The sequence below is a fragment of the Prunus mume genome, linkage group LG5 (assembly GCF_029339155.1).
Source record: "Prunus mume cultivar Tortuosa linkage group LG5, ASM2933915v1, whole genome shotgun sequence".
In the NCBI taxonomy this organism is placed as follows: domain Eukaryota; kingdom Viridiplantae; phylum Streptophyta; class Magnoliopsida; order Rosales; family Rosaceae; genus Prunus; species Prunus mume.
Genome location: NC_142702.1, coordinates 5,674,005 through 5,693,796, shown reverse-complemented (window position 1 = coordinate 5,693,796; position 19,792 = coordinate 5,674,005). Strand labels below are relative to the sequence as shown.

The 19,792-nt window shown below is 36.8% G+C and overlaps 1 protein-coding gene and 1 pseudogene across 1 annotated transcript; both read left to right on the top strand.

The window, feature by feature from the left end:
• The first annotated feature begins 322 nt into the window (after window positions 1-322).
• LOC103330846 (NADPH:quinone oxidoreductase-like) lies at window positions 323-3,984 on the top strand. Its single transcript, XM_008233455.2, has 3 exons — window positions 323-505; window positions 580-771; window positions 3,539-3,984. The coding sequence occupies exons 1-3, from the start codon at window positions 406-408 to the stop codon at window positions 3,841-3,843; spliced, it is 597 nt and encodes a 198-aa protein (XP_008231677.2). The 5' UTR covers window positions 323-405; the 3' UTR covers window positions 3,844-3,984.
• An 8,581-nt stretch (window positions 3,985-12,565) lies between these two features.
• LOC148916725 (NADPH:quinone oxidoreductase pseudogene) lies at window positions 12,566-13,606 on the top strand (annotated as a pseudogene).
• Window positions 13,607-19,792: the final 6,186 nt, after the last annotated feature.

Below are 19,792 nucleotides of genomic sequence, written 5' to 3'. Positions count from 1 at the left end.
TATTTGGCACATCAGTGCTTTGTACTTTTGTTTCTTTATCGATAAAAAGCTTTCGCTTATTTAATCTTTTTTACTTTTAGGAAAATGTTATTCTCACCCCACAATTTTCTTTGCAGCGATTGAGACAAGCAATTAAAAAGGAACAATCGGCATGGGCTGTGGCCCATATAGCCCAATAGCTAAATTCGTCTACATGTACGAAGCTTCTTTAAGAACACAACAATGACAACCCTTAATTTAGTGGTGGACTAAATTTGAATTTATTTTGCATAGATAATCTTTAAATCAATAATAAAATACATTCACGTTGAAAAAGTAATAAGTCTTTAGTTTTGGCTCTTTTCTTCCACTTAGAGACTAGTGAAGAAGAAGAAGAAGAAGAATAGAGATAAACCAGAAAAGGAAATGGAGGCAGTTTCCGTTTCCGCATTATCGCTCATAAGAGTTGCAGGCCTTTCTGGGTCTCTTCGTAAAGCTTCCTACAACCGTGGTCTAATTCGTTCTGGTCAGTTACTTTACCGCCATTTTCTTTTTTCCTTTTTTTCTTCCAATTGAACGGCGTCGTTTTTGGGTTTGTAGCGATTGAGATAAGCAAGACGTCGATCAACGGCCTGCAGATAGAGTACATAGACATCTCACCGTTGCCACTGCTGAATACAGATCTGGAAGGCGAGGGGAGTTTTCCACCTGCCATCGAAGCGTTTCGTCAGAAGATTCTGGAAGCTGATAGCATCCTCTTTGCTTCTCCCGAGTACAATTACTCCTTCACGGGTACAATTTTTATTTATTTATTTATTTATAATTAATTTGCAATTGGACAATGCATGCCCTTACTGCCTAACCTTTGATGATCAAAGTCACAAAAGCGTTTGGAAATTAGATAATTATTTAATTAATGTTGTAATAATGATGGATATTGCCACATTCGTTTACTTTTCAGTAGATGACACACCCACACACTACTCGTGTGTTTTTTATTTTGTTTTGATGGCGACTACTTGTGTGTGTTGATACCAAGGTCGGTTTGAGATTTTGAGGATCCTGTGCGAAATTTAAACTAGAGCCTTCATATAATATAATATAAAAATGCTAAATTTTTTTTTTGTTAATATCATAAAATAATTTTTTTATAACTAAAATTCATCAATTAGCATGTAATAACAATCACAAATCAAATTCATAAATTTTTTTAATGTTTTCATTTGATAAAGTTGAATATTAGTATGTTCAGTAAAAAAATAAGAGTTCAAGAGAAAGAAGAATACAAATTTATAAATAAACCCAATCCTAGACATGTATTTATAAAAAAACCCAAGCACTATTTAAACATAGAAACACACCCAAAATCAACAATTGTATATTTTTTGGGTGTATTTATAAATGAGTTTTGAGTGTGTGTAATGATGGGTTTTGGGTGTGTTTATAAAGTGTTTTGGGTGTTGGGTTTTTTTATAATTTCAGCCCCCATTTTGGGTGTTTTAGTGAAATTCCCAAAGAAGAATGACATGAATTTCTGTTTTGGTTTTGTTTTGAGTGGTAGAAAGTACTTTTTTGTTTTTTGTTTTTAGGAGAAAGCGTATGAGTGTGATATATAATGTTGTTAATTTAATTGGATCTTTCCCCGTGTGTTTTTTTTTTCACGTGCTTATTTAAAAAAAAAAAAAAACTATTTGGCTATTATGCTAATTCATTAATTAGCATAGAACAACAATCACAAATCAAATTCATAATTTTTTTAATGTTTTCATTTGATAAAGTTAAATATTAGTATGTTCGGTAAAAAAAATAAGAGTTCAAGAGAAAGAAGAATGACATGAATTTCTGTTTTGGTTTTGTTTTGAGTGGAAGAAAGTACTTTTTTTTTTTTGGTAGGAGAAAGCGAATGGGTGTGATATATAATGTTATAATGTTGTTAGTTTAGTTGGATCTTTCTTCCCCCCCCCCTCCCCTTTTCACGTGCTTTTGTTTAAAAAAAAAAAACCTATTTTAAATTTGTTTGTTATAATGAAAAAAGAAGAAAAATTCAAATATGTTTAGTTGGATCTTTCCCCTTGTTTTATTTATTTATTTTTTCACGTGCTTATGTTTTTTTAATGAAAAAAGAAGAAAAATTCAAATAGAATGACCTCACTAAGACTTCAACCTAGGCCTTCTACCAAGGGATGTGCGCTAGAAATCAGCTCCACAAAATACACTCTTGTGTCAAACTGTAGCACGCTGGAGTATATATAGAGTGTTTATAATATTAATATATATAATATAAAGTAAAAAAATTTCATGGGCCTTGTGCGGTGGCACCACTTGCATCGTGCCAAGACCGCCCTTGGTTGATACATGATATGACTAATGGGAGAAATAGTTAAAAAGTTTTAATCTCAAGCATTCATTAGATATGTTAACTGAATTCAAATTTTGGTGAAGTGGGATGAATTTGGCTCGAATGGACAAAAATACCTCTCCATGTTATGGTCAACTGTAACAGAATTGGAAATTTGACCGGGCTTGTACGTGTCCTTAAATTGATATGAATATAAAATTACAGGCATAAGATTGACAAAACGAAACTACGGTGACCAAAGTGAAAAAACCAGCAAACCTAAGGAACCAAAAATTACTTTATGTCCTTTATATATATCATACATGCAAACAATAGTTGAGATATGAAGTCTTTAACCAATTCTTAACATAAAATCTTTAATGGGGCCAAATTCATTTTCTTATATATAGTATGGACATGATAATAATTAGTTCCTTAATGTGCCAATTGGTTTTTTTTAAATCTTAGTTCTTTAATTCCAATTGGTTTTTTTTGTTTGTTTGTTTGTTTGTTTATAAGAAAGAGAAAATGGGTCTAGGTGTGTCTCATGAAATTAGGACTCATGTTCTTATTTTGTTTTTATTATTTTTAATATGGAAATTGTTAATTTACTATATTATCCTTATTTAATAAATATTTCATTTCTTAATATTTTTATTAACCAAGTGCATTTTATCGTATTTGAATGTTTGACCATTCTTTGTATCTAAAGTAGGTGGTAACCACCTTTGGGACCAAGTGTGGCCTGAGTGGATTTTAGATATTTTAGCTAGTGATGTAAACCTTTCTATTCGTCTTTAATAAAACTCTCTTCATTGCTCAACAAAAAAAAAAAGTTTGACCATTCTTTGCCTTTATATATATATACAATAAAATATCAATATTAATAAACGCATACCACAACTACTTGATGGGTCATGCTGTTTTGTTAAAATATGTTAATAAATACAACATACTTGTTAGCATGTTATCAAAAAGAAAAAACTTTCATTAAAAAAAACAGAGATGCTTTTGTGATCCACTAAAAAACATAAATGCTTTTGTTATCCGCTAAACAGAAGTGCTTTTGTAATCCACTGAACAGAAATGCTTTTGTGACTTTTATGTTATTGAAATTCAAATTCGCAGTATATGGAGTTTGATCACTATCTTAATTTGGTTTATTGGCAAGTTTCTGCATCAACTGCCTAAACATTTTTTAACCTCCACTGTATATACCAGCACCTCTAAAAAATGCAATTGACTGGGCGTCAAGACCACCAAATGTTTGGGCTGATAAGGCTGCCGCAATTGTAAGTGCCGGAGGCGACTTTGGAGGTGGGCGATCGCAATATCATCTTCGCCAAGTTGGAGTTTATCTTGACCTTCATTTCATTAACAAGCCCGAGTTTTTCTTGAACGCATTCCAGCCTCCTGCCAAGTTTGACAGTGATGGCAACTTGATTGATGAACAGGCCAAGGAGAGGTTAAAAGAAGTTCTTCTCTCCTTGCAGGCATTTAGCTTGAAACTTCATCGAAAGCACTGAGAGGAGCTGTTTCGTGTTTCGAACCACCTGACTTCTAAGTCTCAATGGAGGATGCAGGTTTGAAACAAGAAACAGTCTCTTCACAGGGCTGTGTGTACATCTGCCTATCCTTAGACCTCGCAATGGCAGCAGCCTCGCACTGGCTGCCCTTTAATTTCATGGTGCTGAAGTTGTATGTGATTCTCTCAGACTTATAGGTGCTGTATGATTCTGGCTCTACCATGTTAGCATTGCAGGAGTTTGATGCTTTATAGTTTATGCTATGATTTATTTCTTTCTGCCACTGGAATTGGAATTTAGACCTTTGATTTGGCATAACATATGCTAATAAAATGTATCCATCGCCCAGCAAAGTGTGCTATCCAGGATTGGCATACTCTTGCAAAGTTATGAAATTGTTTTGCTAATGAAATGCAGTTGTAAAATTATGTTTTTATACATAACTAATTATTATTTTAGGAAAATGTTATTCGCAGCCAACAATTTCCTTGCTTGAAACCTCTTTGGTAAGACCGAGAGAACTTTCTATACAACGGCAATTTTTGCAATAGGTTTACCCAAACTCATGGCATCATTTGTTAAACATTCAAGTCTCTCATAAAAGTCAGAGGTAATGCAGACACCATTGATTAGTTTTAGAATGTCTTTGTTAGTTTCCTTGGTTCTCTAATAGGGGTGGGCACCGAGACCAAAAAATCGGAACACGAAGCCGTATCATACCCAAAAAAACGACCGTGTTCACTAAAAAGTCAATAAGTCAGCACCGAACCGGATTAGACCGGTTCAAATAGTTTTCAATGTCAGTTTCACACCTTACAAAATCAGACCGGACCAAACCAGACCAGCTGTATAAATTATTTAAGTCCAATACTAAATTTCTAATCCCATAACTAATATTTCCCCAAGCCTAACTTCAAAACACCTCTATTTTCTAGGCTCAATCATCTCTCTTTACATGAAATTGGGTCATTTGTGAATTTTTAAGTCCAAGAAATAAAGATGCCAAGTTCCTATTGAGTTTTCCTCCTACAAGGACCATGTTTGGTGTGATGTGGTGGCAAGGGATGTGGGTCATATTCTCTTGTGAAGACAATGGATTGAAGATCACAATGTTACCATCTTTGGTCGAGAAAATATATGTTGTCACCCTGAAACTACTGCAATCGAAGCTCGTGAATCAATCCACACCAAATACGGACGTGCATGACAAAGTAGGTAAATCCAAAGCTCCTCATATAATTACTCTTAATTAATTTAGGGAAGATGAAGAAGTTCCTACTCAAGTGGAAGTTAGATCTGATTCTTATAGTACATGGGTTCCGAAGAAGAACCTGCAGCGCATTGATCTCGACATTTTGGAACTTTATTACAAATTTATCTTGTTGTAGTCGAGCTCTTCTCAGCCAAGGGGAATTGATGCATACATCATTTATTAGTTTCCAAATATATATTTTTAGTTTCCTAGGTTCTCTACCCTCCATTTGGATGAGGGAAAATAACTCGAAATTTAGCTAAAAGTTGGGAATTTAAGAGGAGAAATTGACAATTCCTTTATTTGGCAACTTAAGCACGGAATTTATTAAATGGTGCGTGGAAAAAATCGAGGAAATTGGAGTATCAAATTTCTAAGTTTAATTTCCACCAAAATAGGCATAATTTCACAATTTCCATAGTGCTGTTTACAAAATTCTGTCATTTAAAAAATTTGACATACATAAATCCAAACATTGAAATCTTCCATCGCCAGAAATTGAAATGATGGAAATCTAAATTCTTTCATTTTAGAATTCTATCTAATTTTCAATTCCTTCATCCAAACAGAGTGCTAGTTTTCCATATTTCAGTAAAATTTTAATATTCCATATTTTAGCATGGTTTCTATTTTTTTTTTCTTTTTTCCAAATTTCTAGTTTCCAAATTTATTTGGGTTAGGACTTTGCTTTTAGCAAGGATAAAATCTTTATTCATCTATTTTCTGTTTGGCTTATTTACTGTTTCACCCCCTAGAACTCAAGCTTGCTCTTAGTTAACCACCCGAAACTTAAATTTCTTCACTCTACCCCCTAAATCTCTAAAAATTGCTGAAATTTTCCCACTATACTACTTCCGTCTATTTCTATCCACAAAACCATTGAGTGTGTTAAGGTGGCTTGGGCATTCTAGTAATTTTAGCCCTTCTATCTTCTCTCTTCTCTTTGCCTCACACACACACACACACACACACACACATATACACACACACACACACACACACACACACATATACACACACTCACTCTCTTTGCCTCTCTCTTTTCTTCCATCCCCTCCACATACCCAACCCGCATCGCACCTCACTCATTCCCTCCCTTTGCTCTCTCTCTCTCTCTCTCTCTCTCTCTCTCTCTCTCTCTCTCTCATCCCCTTCTTAGACACAACCCCTCGCGCACCCTACCCTCTTCCCTCTCTCTTGCTCACTCTCTCTTTCTCTATTTTCTCTTCTGTCCCATTCTCAGACCTTACTCCCTACGCTCTTCCATCACACTCTACCCCTCATCTCTTTCTGCCTCTATCTTCTCTCCCCTCCCAAACCCCTATCGCATCTCCATCGCACCCCACCCCTTCCCATATTCTTTCTTCTACATGTCTCTCTCTCTCTCTCTCTCTCTCTCTCTCTCTCTATGACTCACTATTATCTCCCATTCCCTCCTTAAACCCAAACCCCAACCCCCAGCACACCCTACCCTTTTTCTTTCCTTTGCCTTTCTCTCGCTCACTCACTCTGCCTATATTTTCTCTCCCATCCCATCCTCAGACCTTACCCCCCAGCGCTCCTCCATCGCACCCCACCCCTCCCATATTCTTTCTTCTATGTGCCTCTTTCTCCCACTCTCTGCCAAGAGAGAAGATGGGGAATGGTTGTCGATGATACATTTCTTTTAATAACTTTTGAGTGGTGGTAATTTGGGTGTGTTGAGTAATTTCATGGATGGTTAGGTCTGTGGTGGGGGTTGGGTATGGGGAGGGGATAAGAGAGAAGAGAGAGGCAAAGAGAGTGAGAGTGAGAGAGATAGAGAGAGGTAGAGGGAGGGAAGAGGTCAGGTGCAATGGAGGTGCATTGGGGATTAGATCTGGGGAGGGAATGGGAGTGAAGAGAGAGGCAGAGAGAAGATAGAAGAGAGAAGAGGGGGATGGGGTAGGTGCGATGGGGTTTGGGTTGGGGAGGAGGGAGGGAGAGAGAGAGAGAGAGAGAGAGAGAGAGGTCATTTAACGGGAAAATGAGACGACGTGGAGGGGATGGGGTAATATTTGTGACGGAGTGGGAGAATAGGCGGTACGGTGGGGAAATTTGAGTTTTGGGTGGTTAAGTGAGAACGAGCTCGAGTCCCAGGGGGTGAAATAGTAAATAAGTCTTTTTGTTTTTCTTTGTTTTCGCTTTCGCTAATCTACCTTGTTCTTCAATTCATATATCCTACATCATGGGGATTTCACTTATGTCATTCTCAATTCTTCAAATTTAGCTAGAACCAATTGAAGTTTGAGTGACCTCCCTTGTTATCACCTTCATGCACAATCCCAAACTAATCACATGTTTGCTTAGCAGTAAGACAATGTTGGATGTGAGAGAACTACGTTACTAGAAAAAGGCAATGACTATACCTAGCCTTTTTGTTTGAACTAGAAGAAATTAGTTCAGCTATTGCTCCCTTAGCTCTTGGTTTAGGCAGTAATTCATTGTAAATAATTTTCACAAGGGATCTCCATTCAATAGTCAGATATTCAAAAGTGCATTCCTCATATGCATCTATATTCAAAAGTGCACTTCTCTTTCTAGACAGTATAGTTAGGGTATAGTTGATGCCGTCAAATAAAGGAGAAGTGTTAAAGATCTTGCAACTCGCTGTCTTTCCATGGTTTTGACACACCTGAAACCAAAAACTACCCTAGGATCTCTCTATTTGTATTAATTGTTATTAAAAATTGTGTTTTTTCTTTTATGTAAAACTCTTTGTAATTAAAAATTGTATTTTCCTTTTCTGTAAAACTCTTACTCAAACCTTTGGATATAAATAATATGTAAAATAAAGCTTAAACAGTAAAGTAAAATAAAGAAACAAATAAATAAATAAAATAAGTCAAGAGTAAGAAAACAAGCCTGGTATAGCTGTAGGGGACATTTTCCTCCAGCATGCAAATGGGCTAGGCTGCTGTAAAAGGGTAGACTGATGAAATTGTCCCCTTTGCCTGAGTTCGAAAATTAAGCCCCAAAATACCTCGAAAGGGCAGTAGAGCCTTAGGAAGTATTTTGGTTACCTTCACCAACCAAAATAATGGCAGCTTATAGGTAATTTCTTCATGCTTACAGATAAACTCTCAAGCTCAGCGTGAGTGGCATGTGGCATGGGAGCAAAATCAACATGAGTTTAGCATTAAGAGAAAATTTAGGCTTGCTTTGAGGGAAAAGGAAGTGTTAGGGTAAGGAAGGAGAAGTTTTGTAAGAGATTTGGCTAGGAAAGGGAAAATGAAAGGCAGAGTTCTTCTGGCAACTGCCAGAAAAACAAATTGGAGAAGAAGGTGAACAGTGCACGAGGTTGTTAGGTTTTTGCAAGTTAGAGAGAAAGCTTGCTCCCTGAATTTGAGTTGCCTCTGTTGGGTAGGGGAAGCCTCAATTTATAGCTGCTGGAAATCACCATTTTTTCAAGAAACCCTAATGGCTTCTACTCATTTTGGCTAAGCTTTTTCCTCCTTTCTCCTCCTCTTCTCTGACTTCCCTATCCTGGCAAAAATTGCCTCTATCTATTTGCATGAATTCAAGAGATTTGGGAGCTCAACGTCCCCCTTTCCCACAGCTGTGTAGTGGGAACTTCCATTCTTGGCTACTGTTTTTCTTCTTTCCTTCCCCTGCTTTCGCTAAATCTGATGAAGGAAAGGAAGTGAAAGTATATGCTGGTCTAAGGGTGCTTCGACATGCGGCAGATATTCCTTGGTTCTTTGAGCGTCTCTGGCTTGGAACTTGCTCCCAGCAGCTTTGCTCAATGAGTCTGCCAACCTCTTTCACGTGTTTTCTATTTTTTCAAAAGAGCTGAGGCTTTTGTGGATTATTTTGGGATTTTATATGGGCCAAGGTGGTTTCCTAAGCAAATGAGCTTTTTGTTAAACATTGGGCCTCTTGACTGGGCTTATTTTTTGGTTGGGTTATTTTTGGTTAGGTTATTTTGCTTGGGCTATTAGGCTACTTTTCTCTCTTGTGCTTACCCACATGTTTGGGCCTAAGAAATGGGCTTGAGTCTTGATAAGTCCATAAATATACTCATTTATGTACTCTTTTTACTTAGGTTTTGTAGGAGAATTAGATTTAGAAAGGGCTTACTACTTTACTTTTCTGATTTTTCAGCTTTTCTGCGCTCTTAGAAGGTTTTTATGGAAAAATTAACTTTTTGGAGGAATTTTAGCGCAAGGCCAATTAGAGATGAAAGCTAACATCTTGAAGTTCAATATGTGATTTTTCTAGAATTTTCTACCAAGCCAATTGGTACAGTAATACAAGTAAAGTTAGCCCAAGTGCAGACAAGACAGTTTCATATATGTTACGTGAATGTGAAGAAACGGAATCCTTCCCGAATTTTCCAAGTTACGCGCTATATATGGTTGGAAAGATAAGACATTTATCTTTCTAAAATATATTTTTAATGATTTTTCTACAAGGCCAAAGATCCCCAAATCGTGTGACAATTGGGCTGAGCTGTATTTCCCTGTGAAGTTAGGAATTGTGATTTTTACTTTCCTATTTGGATTCCTTGTTTACCAAGACTTCTTGGACGACTCTCAGTCAATTTTAGGGTTTATAACTTTGATATAAGTGATATAAAAGGCCAGCCAAGGCCCCGATACAGAGGATTCACGTCCAAAAGGGATCAACCGCGTAAGAGGAGAAAGCTGTCAGCGAGTTCTTTCTTTTCCTTTCTTCTTTTAAGTTTCAGTTCTTATGTATTTATTTTTGAGTTCATCCAAGAGCATGAGTAACTAATTTCTTGTTAGTTAGGGCTTAATCTTGAAGCCCTAAACATGATTTCAATTCTATAAACAAGTTTGAATGGATTTTCTGTTTCTACAAGCGTGATGATTTCGGTTTCTCTATGTTATGTGAATTCTGATATTTTGTTTCTTTGAGTAGCTAACTTTGAAGCATGTATTGGAATTAAATTGTTGTAGAACATAGGTCAATTGCCATATTGAATGTGTTCTTGTTTGCAACGAATAATTGGGTTAAGAACTAGTTATGAGAAATCGATTCTTGAATTCCTAATAACAAATGCCATGTTTTAGGGTTTTTGTGACACTCATATTCTCTTTGATCTTAATGGATTCTTGATTGTTAAGTTGAGTAAATGCCATACTAGATTTCAATTAAGAATACACATATTGATGTAAATGTCATACACTTTACATGCACTTAAGAGAGAATCATACAACTCGAGTCAAGTGCCATGATCTTGTTGTGAGTGTCGTCATCATACGCTTGCTAGAAATTGATTATCTATTGTTGTTTATGGATTGATTGATTGGTTAGAGGTGGATAGTGAGTCCTAGCTATTGTTCTTGATTGATTATAAACCAATTTCTCTTAAACTCTATTTAAATTCTATTTTGTTTTGTTTTCCTTATTTTGTTTTATTCACAAAATCAAATCAAAAACCCCCTTGGTGTTGGCGTGTGTGTGGAAGTCCTTGTGTTTTCGTTGCGTGACATTGATAAACATCTCTCTAGATTACAATCTCTGTGGGAATGACCCTTGCTTGCTTACTATACTATCATTTGATTTGTGCATTTGCAATGTTTAAATATTGTTGTTAAAAATTACCAACAAGTCTTGAGGCTCCCAAGCAACCCGAGACTTTCCATTTCTCGGCCCATCAATGGGTCTCATGTTGATTTATTACCATCCATGCCACAACCCAGTCAAGCAAGCCTCGGGCATTTGAGTGGCTTGGGCCCAGTTAGGCTTGTAGCATGGTTGGGTGTGTAATAATGATTTCCTACTTGGCATGGCATGTCGCTTGGCATGGCATATCGCTTGGCATGCTTTCAATTATTATGCTTGACGGGATAATTAGCATGGATTTGCAAAGATAATGCATTTTATAATCTTAATCTCGATTCCTAACATGATGAATAATTTATTTGGCATGGCACGTGTGGTGTGACTCGTATATGACTAGCCTTCGTGTACTCAGATATGTGATTTTTCTTAATACAGTAGCATACTGGACCGAAAACTTATTTGAGCCCAACCGTGGACTTTTTTGGGCCTCAACAATAGTGAAAGCACGTCAAAGACGCTGTCCTAAAGCCTTTGTAACCTCCCTATGTGCAGGTAATGACGGTCTACAGGACTCCAAGATGCGATCCCAATACGCAGGCTTAAGGTCCGATATGAGCACGTTCACAGTCGGATAGAAATCTCAAAGTCACAGAACCGTTGCCCAAAAATAATATGGAAAGTAGGGAATATATGAAAGTACGAGAATAGAGAAATTTGATTGTGGTGTGTTCAAAAATGAAGGAGGAGTGGACTTTTATAGGCGTCCAACACTCATAACATCCAGACACACATTAAACTAGAAAATTAAGGCAATGAATAGAAAATAAAAACTGAAAATTAAACAATTTGTAATTCATAGAATAAATAAAAGAAAACAGCCAAAATATTAAAACAGAAAATAAAACGTTAAAATTTTAAAAGCCTTTCAAATAATAACATTAATAGCTAGTGCTCTGACACCAATTGATTGATAACATTATGACTAAGGTTTTTAAGTGCACATTACATATAGATCCATGAATATCTCAAACTAATCTTTCCAGACAGTATAGTTATGGTTTACTTCGTGCCATCAAATAAAGGACAAGTGTTATAAAATTGGTGGAGTGGAAAGGGATGTCAAGAATTTGATCCAAGCTATTTTTGTTTGACTGAGGAAAAGCCTGTGTGGGGTTGCTTGACAGAGCAGAGTGTTGTTATACAAGTTGAATGTTTATTCTTTAGTTATGGTTCTAGATAAGCCAATTTAGTTGCTCGTAGATTATCTCGTTATGCTTTAAGTGTTGCATCTTTATGGCATGAGACTCCTCCTGATATCATTCGAGATGCTTTAATTGTACATCAACAAAATAAAAAAAGAATAAAATATAATTTAAAAACAGGAACTCATTTAGCTGTTCACAAACATTAACTCATTCACTCACAAACAAAAAAACCCATTTGAAAACTATATCTTTCACATGCATCCATTCATTATTTCTGAACCAGTAGGTAAGATCCATTACTTCTGAAACCTTCCATTTAAAATGATTCTATAAATCTAATAATGGTTCTTATCACAACGTTCATAAATGCACAAAATAATTCATCATCTGCACATCAAAACTCCTTATAATATCTCTTCTTCTTGCGAAGAACCCAAGAAATCAGAAATGGAGGTGGAGGATTCTTCGGTCGCAGCAAAATCGGTTGTAAAAGTCGAAGTAGGTCTGGGGCCATTGTGCCGTTGTTTTTGTTTGTTCGGGCATCGGGCTGCCCCGATAATGACCAAAACTAAAAATATAAATAAAAACTCGGTCATAAAAGTTGCGGCAGTTTGTGGGTCGCTTCGTGGAGCTTCATACAACCGCTGCCTCATTCGTTCTGGTTAGTAAATTAGCTTACAAGTTTTTATTATTTTTTTAAAAAAAATGTTTTTTAATGGATGATATGAAACGGTGGCGTTTTGGGGTGGTGGCAATTGAGATAAGCAAGGCGTCGACCGACGGCTTGGAGATAAGAGTACGTGGACATCACAGCGCTGCCGTTTCTGAACGTGGATCTGGAGGGTAAGGATGGGAGTTTTCCACCTGCCGTGGAAGCATTTCGTCGGAAGATTTTAGAAGCTGATAGCATCCTCTTTGCTTCTTCCGAGTACAATTACTCCATCTCAGGTATTATTTTTCATTTTTTATTTCACTAAAAAAATGGTTACTATCCTTTAACCACCACCCCCCCATAAGGCTGCCGCAGTCGTAAGTGCCTCAGGAGACTTTGGTGGCGGCCGATCCCAATATCATCTTCGGCAAGTAGGAGTGTCTCTCGACCTTCATTTCATCAACAAGCCCTAGTTTTTCTTGGATGGACTCAAGTCTCCTGAAAAGTTTGACAGTGGCAACTTGGTGGATGAACAGGACAAAGAGAGGCTGAAGGAAATTCTTTTGGCCTTGCAGGCATTCACTTTGAGGCTTCAAACGAAGTGATGAGAGGCGCTCCTTCGTGTTTCGAACCGCCAACTTCTAGGCCACAACAATGGAGGTTGCAGGTTTCAAGCAAGAAGCAGTCTCTTTTATTTATTTATTTTTGGTGAAAAGCAGTGTCCTATTTCATAGGTGCTGAAGTTGTTGTATTGCGAGAGTTTGAGGGTTTTTATTTTGGTCAACAAAAGATTTATTTGTTCTGCCTTTGGACTGCCTCTGCACTATAAGATTTGCAAACCTTAGCAATGTTATCGATTGTTTTGCTAGTGGAGTGTAATAATTAAATTATGTTCCTAATTAATAATTGGGAATTTCACTAAAACACCCAAAATGGAGGTTGAAATTATAAAAAAATCCAACACCCAAAACACTTTATAAACACACCCAAAACCCATCATTACACACACTCAAAACTCATTTATAAACACACCCAAAAAGTTGACTTTGGGGTTGATTTTGAGTGTGTTTCTATGTTTAAATAGTGCTTGAGTTTTTTTATAAATACATGTTTAGGTTTGGGTTTATTTATAAATTTGTATTAATAATTTGTATGTATGTACAAATTATTTTGCTTTCCTAGTAAGCATGCTTGGTGCAGCACTGATTTATATATTTTGGATTTTTGTGCCAAAATATAAAATTACATATGATTTCATTTATATTTACCAAGTCAAGTTTTGGCACCATCATCTAACTTTTCTCATTCAAACTCAAAGAGCGTCTCTATCTCTTTTTATCACCAAATTTAGTTACACAAATAAATAGATAGACACAAAAATAATATACAATCGTGATAGGTAAAGTTAGTTTCGCTCCTATTGCTCCTATTTAGGGAAGATCATTTGGCACGCGGCCTGTGGGCCGAAGTGGACAGACTTGAGATCCAATAGGTCAAAATTCGGCCTAATCTTATGGTTAGGACCGTTCAGCCTGACCTGCTTTAAGGTTGAGTGGGGCTTGAGCTTAGGATTTGAAACCCTCAGCCTCGCCTAGGGCGGCCCGTGTATGCCCTTTTAAAAAAAATAAATATTTAATTTATGCACTCCATAATCTCATTTTATACTTGATTAAAATAATGTAATATGTATAATAAACTAATAAACTTTTTATTTTGTTTACATATTGTATACATTTTTTCGAAAATTTTGTAACAAACAAGCAATAAATACACTATTTCTTTTAGTGCCTTTTTTTTTTCAAGTACAAATTTTTCAATAAAGAATTTGAAAGTTTATTTTGATTTTATTAATTCTAGGCCAAAAAGTCACTTTGGTCCATGTAGTTTACCAGTTTTACCACTAAGGTCCTTGTGGTTTCAATTTAATCATTTTTGCCCTTGTGGTCTTCAATTTAAGTAATAGTGTTGCTAAACGAATCCTAAAATTAACTGAGTACACCCTATGATCTAAGTACACCTTAATATTTAAATCAAAATGTAAACTTAACTAAGTACACCCTATTTAATTACCAAAAATACCCTTGATACACCCTAATACACTCTATCACACAAGACTAAACCTATGCGAGAGCTGGTTGCCGAACACTATCAAACCACCAAACCTACCTCTCCATGATCCCCTCAGGCAATAACACTTTATGCTTCTCTCCCCATCTCCCATCTCACAACATTTCTATTATCATCCACCACATGTTCGACTGAAAAATATCCACCACATAGTAGCTGTACTCACATTTGAATCCTTTTGGAACAAGAAAAATCCCAAACAATCTGCCTACCATTTGTAAAATCAGAAGATTAGTTAGCGGATGTCTTGACCAAGGCTGTCTCTGGACGAGTGTTTTATAACTCACTAACCAAGTTGGGCATTGGTGACATGTATTCACCAGCTTGAGGAGGAGCGTTGACGTGAATTAACCTAACAAATCAAGGAGATTTATTTCCCAAGTTAATTAGGTGATTTACTTCCTCTTTTTCATATAGTTGACAATCCTTGTATAATTAGGAGTTCATGTATATATTTCCTTATAACACACACTTGTAAACTCCTATATATTCCTCCTTGCGGAGAAAAATACAACTAACCTGAAGTATTCAAATCATATTCATATTTTAGCACCCCTAAGGTTTTTAAGGTGAGGTCCCAAAAATTACTCACACCGTTTCAAAATTGTTATATAAAATCCATAAAACAACAAAAACTAGGGTTGGACATGGTATGGTACGGTACGATATTGAGCTCATACTGCTATCGATACCGAAAATTGGAATCGGTATGGTACGGTATGTGATTATCGTTTGCCAAAGTTGGTAGTGTACCATACCATGCCAACTCGATATCGGTGTGAAACGGTACCATTTCAGTACCAAACTAACACAACTCAAAAATCAACCAATTCAATATTTAACATATTCATTCACCAAATAAGTGATGCCTTATAATAAGCCAATTCAACATATTCATCAATTCAACTGAAAAATCAACCAAATCAACCAATTCAACATATTCAACAGTTCATTCACCAAATAACTAATGCCTTATAATCAACCAATTCAACTGATTCACCAATTCAACTAAAAAAATAAACCAATTCAACAGATTCATCATATGGCTTAAAACTCATGCCTTATGGCTTACAAACCCAAATGCCTTATGGCTTAAAACTCATACTAGTGATTTTGGGTTGATCGTTATTCCAGAGAGCTGAGAGAGGGCTTGGAGCCTGGGACAGATGAGAGAGAGTGAGAAAGATGGAGAGAGTGTGACTGATCAGATAGAGTGAGATAGAACGAGATTGAGTTCATAGAGAGAGCGAGAGATCGAGAGTTTAAGAGAGTGAGACAGAGAGAGATCAAGAAATCGAGAGAGTGAGAGTGAGACAGAGATCGAGAGAGTGAGAGAGAGCTTGAATCGAGTGAGATCGAGATGAGAGAGAAGGATTTGGCTTGGAGAGAGCTTGAATTGAGTGAAATTGAGAGAGAGACAGAGAGCTGGGCATGGAGGATAGAAGTTCTTCGAATAGAGATCAAGGTTTGAGTCGAGAGAATGGAAAAAATTATACAACTTAAGGTATTCGGTACGGTACTGTACTGACCGGTACCAATACATGGTACCGTTATCGTACCATACACCCATGATGCAGAACGGTATCGTAGCGAATACTGCCTAATCCCAAACGAAACGATACGAAATCGGTTTGTTAAGGTATTAGTGTTCGGTTTTGGTATTTCGGCTTGAAATGCCCAGCCCTACCAAAAACTGACTTATGCAAATACTAAAATATCCTATATGTATTGTTTGGATACGCTAGCATCTTAATTCCTAATGTTTGAATATTAATTCATACATATTCGTTCCACCAGGAAAAACCAAAAATGCTTTGTACTCTATTTGCTCCATCTGTTTTTCATCTACTATACTCTGCAGCCTGATATTGATTTCAACCTCACTTTAAAATTAATTTTATTATTGATTTCAGGTAAGCTTTTCAATTCCGAGTATTAATTTATTATTCATCTCCTTTTTTTTTTTTTTTTCCAAGTATTCAACCCGGATCATAAATGAGTAAGAGTGGTCAAGTGGCCCCCACAATGCTGTAATCTGCCATTTGAGGAAAGAATTGTGACCCCTGCAACAGCTGAATGGATGGGCAATTCATGCCCATCATCTGTTGGAGAAAAGGCCCCTAAGGGCGCATAGCTTTCACTTACTTGCACTCAGCGCATCTTATTGTTTTTTTTCCTTTTGCATGACATCAAAACGTCGTCGTCCTACTTAAACCTTTTTATTTTAAAAAGACCAAAATATGTCGTTTTGGCTTTGCAAAAGGAGAAAAAAAAAAAAAAGGAATAGGGACAGCAGCTAATGCAGCTAGTACAATTGGATTTTTGGTTTTTGTTGGGGGGTTTTTTCTCTATTTTTGGGTAGAGTCCACAAGGTTTTAGGATTGTTTTAGTCAAACAATATGGGTAGAATATCTTTCAGGTTATATTTCATTCTCCAAAAGAAGGTATTTATAGTACAAGGATATAACCCTAATAGAGTCAAACTAGGAAACAAGATAAAATCTTAATTACACAATATGTGTACAAAAGGAAATAAATATAACCCTAATAAACTAGGAAATAAATATCTTAATTAAGCTAGGATCTAGCTAATACTCCCCCTCAAGTTGGAGTAAAGATGTCACATATGCCCAACTTGTCAAGTGAGTTGAGAAAGACCGCAGTAGACACAGTTTTCGTAAGAACATCTGCCAGTTGATACTCGGATGATATAAACGGAAAAGAAATAATTTTAGCATCCAACTTCTCTTTAACAAAATGTCAATCAACCTCCACGTGCTTTGTACGATCATGTTGCATAGGGTTAGCACAATTGAAATTGCAACTTTATTATCACAATACAAATCTATGGGTTTCTGGGGTCCAAACCCAAGATCTCTCAACAATCTTCTCAACCATAGTAACTCGCACACACCTTGAGCCATCCCACGGTACTCGGCCTCGGCACTAGACATAGATACCACTTTTTGCTTTTTACTCCTCCAAGTAACAAGATTACCACCAACAAATGTGAAATACCCAGACGTAGAACGTCTATCAATGACTGAACCAGCCCAATCAGCATTTGTATACCCTTCCATATTTGTATGACCATACTTGCAAAACATTAACCCCTTCCAAGAGTTACTTTCAGATACCTTAAAATGCGCATCACAACACCCATATGATATTCACTAGGAGAATGCATAAACTTACTCACTACACTCACTGCATATGCAATATCAGGACGTGTATGAGATAAATAAATCAATTTCCCCATAAGTCGTTGATAACGCTCTTTATATGTAGGGACTTGATCAGGATACAACCCTAACTTATGATTTTGTTCACTAGGGGTATCAATCAGTTTACAATCCAACATTCCAGTCTTTGCAAGTAAATTCAAAATATACTTTCTTTGAGACAGAAAGATACCATGTTTAGATCTAGCAACTTCAATCCCAAGAATGTACTTCAAATCACCTAATGACTTCATCTCAAACTCGGAAGCCAGAAACTTACTTATGAAGATTTTGCATTTCTGCCTAATCATCTTCAGTCACAATCATATCATCAACATAAATAATTAAAGCTATCAATTTACCTTCATGACACTTTAGAAACAAAGTATGGTATGAGTTATTCTACACATACTCAAATTTCTTCATAGATGATGCAAATCTCCAAAACCACGCTCTTGGAGACCACTTCAATCCATATAAAGGCTTCCGCAGCTTACACAAAACACCTTTCTTAGAGATTACATGAATACTAGGAGGGAGATCCATGTAAATCTCCTCTTTGAGTTCACCAAGTAGAAACACATTTTTGACATCAAATTGTAATAAGGGCCAGTAGTGGTTAGCAGCCAGGGACAATAGTACACGCACAGTATTGAGTTTTGCCACTGGAGCAAAGGTCTCCAAATAATCCACTCCATAGATCTAAGTATAACCCTTTGCTACCAATCTAGCCTTGTAACGGTTAATGGAACCATAAGCTTTATGCTTCAAAGTAAACACTCATCTGCATCCAACAGCTTTCTTCTCTCGGGGCAAAGGAACTAAATCCCATGTTTTATTCTTGTTCAAGGCATCCATTTCAACATTCATGGCATCCATCCATTTGGGGTTAGATAAAGCATCATGTAGCTTACTTGGCACATACACTAGATAATTGACACAAATATGATGCATATGACTTAGACAAACGATGAGTTAATACACAATGGCTAATGGGATATTTAGACTTTGTATGTATATCAGGAGAATATTGTACTTTAGGTTTCTCACTAGTGGTTCATGTGGGTAATTGATAAGTTAATACAGATAGATCATTAGAAATTACCTCACTTGATTCACTATCACGAGTAGATTGGGGCACTGGCAGCGTAGATGGGTATTGCATCGAACTCATCCATACAAGAATTACTGTCATCATTTTCAGATATAGGTGACTGGTCACTTGCTTCAGTGTAACCGGTCATTTCAACACCGAGAGCACCTGCTTCATCTCCAGATATGGGCGACCGGTAGAGTTCCAAAAGGCGATCAGTCATTTCTTCACAGAGACCACAAGTTTCATCTTCATATATGGGCGACTGGTCACTTGCTTTAGTGAGACAGGTCGTTTCCTTCCCGAGAGCAATATCTTCAAACACATCATTCTCCAATTCAAGTCTAAGATTCTCCAATCCAAGACTCTCCAATTCACTCTCCCGCTCCACCTAAATTAGAGAGGAGGGAGAGACATAATAGGGCATTTCTTCATGGAAAGTCACGTCCAAAGTAACATGCACCTTCTGGGTAGGTGGATGATAGCACTTATAACCCTTCTGAGTAAAAGAGTAACCAATGAAGACATATCACAGAACACAAGGATTAAGTTTACTTCGTTGATAAGAGTAGACATGAACATAGGCAATATACCCAAAAAATTTAAGGGGCAACTTGGAGATTAAGACAGGGGAAACATGGTCACCAAACACATCATGTGGAGTATTGAAATCAAAAACCCGGCTAGGAGTACGATTAATTGAATAGTGAGCAGGTAAAATAGCATGCTCCCAAATATGATTGGGAATATACATGTCCAACATAAGGGAGCGGGCAACTTCAAGTAACTGACGATTCTTGCGTTCAGACACACCATTCTGCTGATGAGTAAATGGGGTTGTCGATTGGT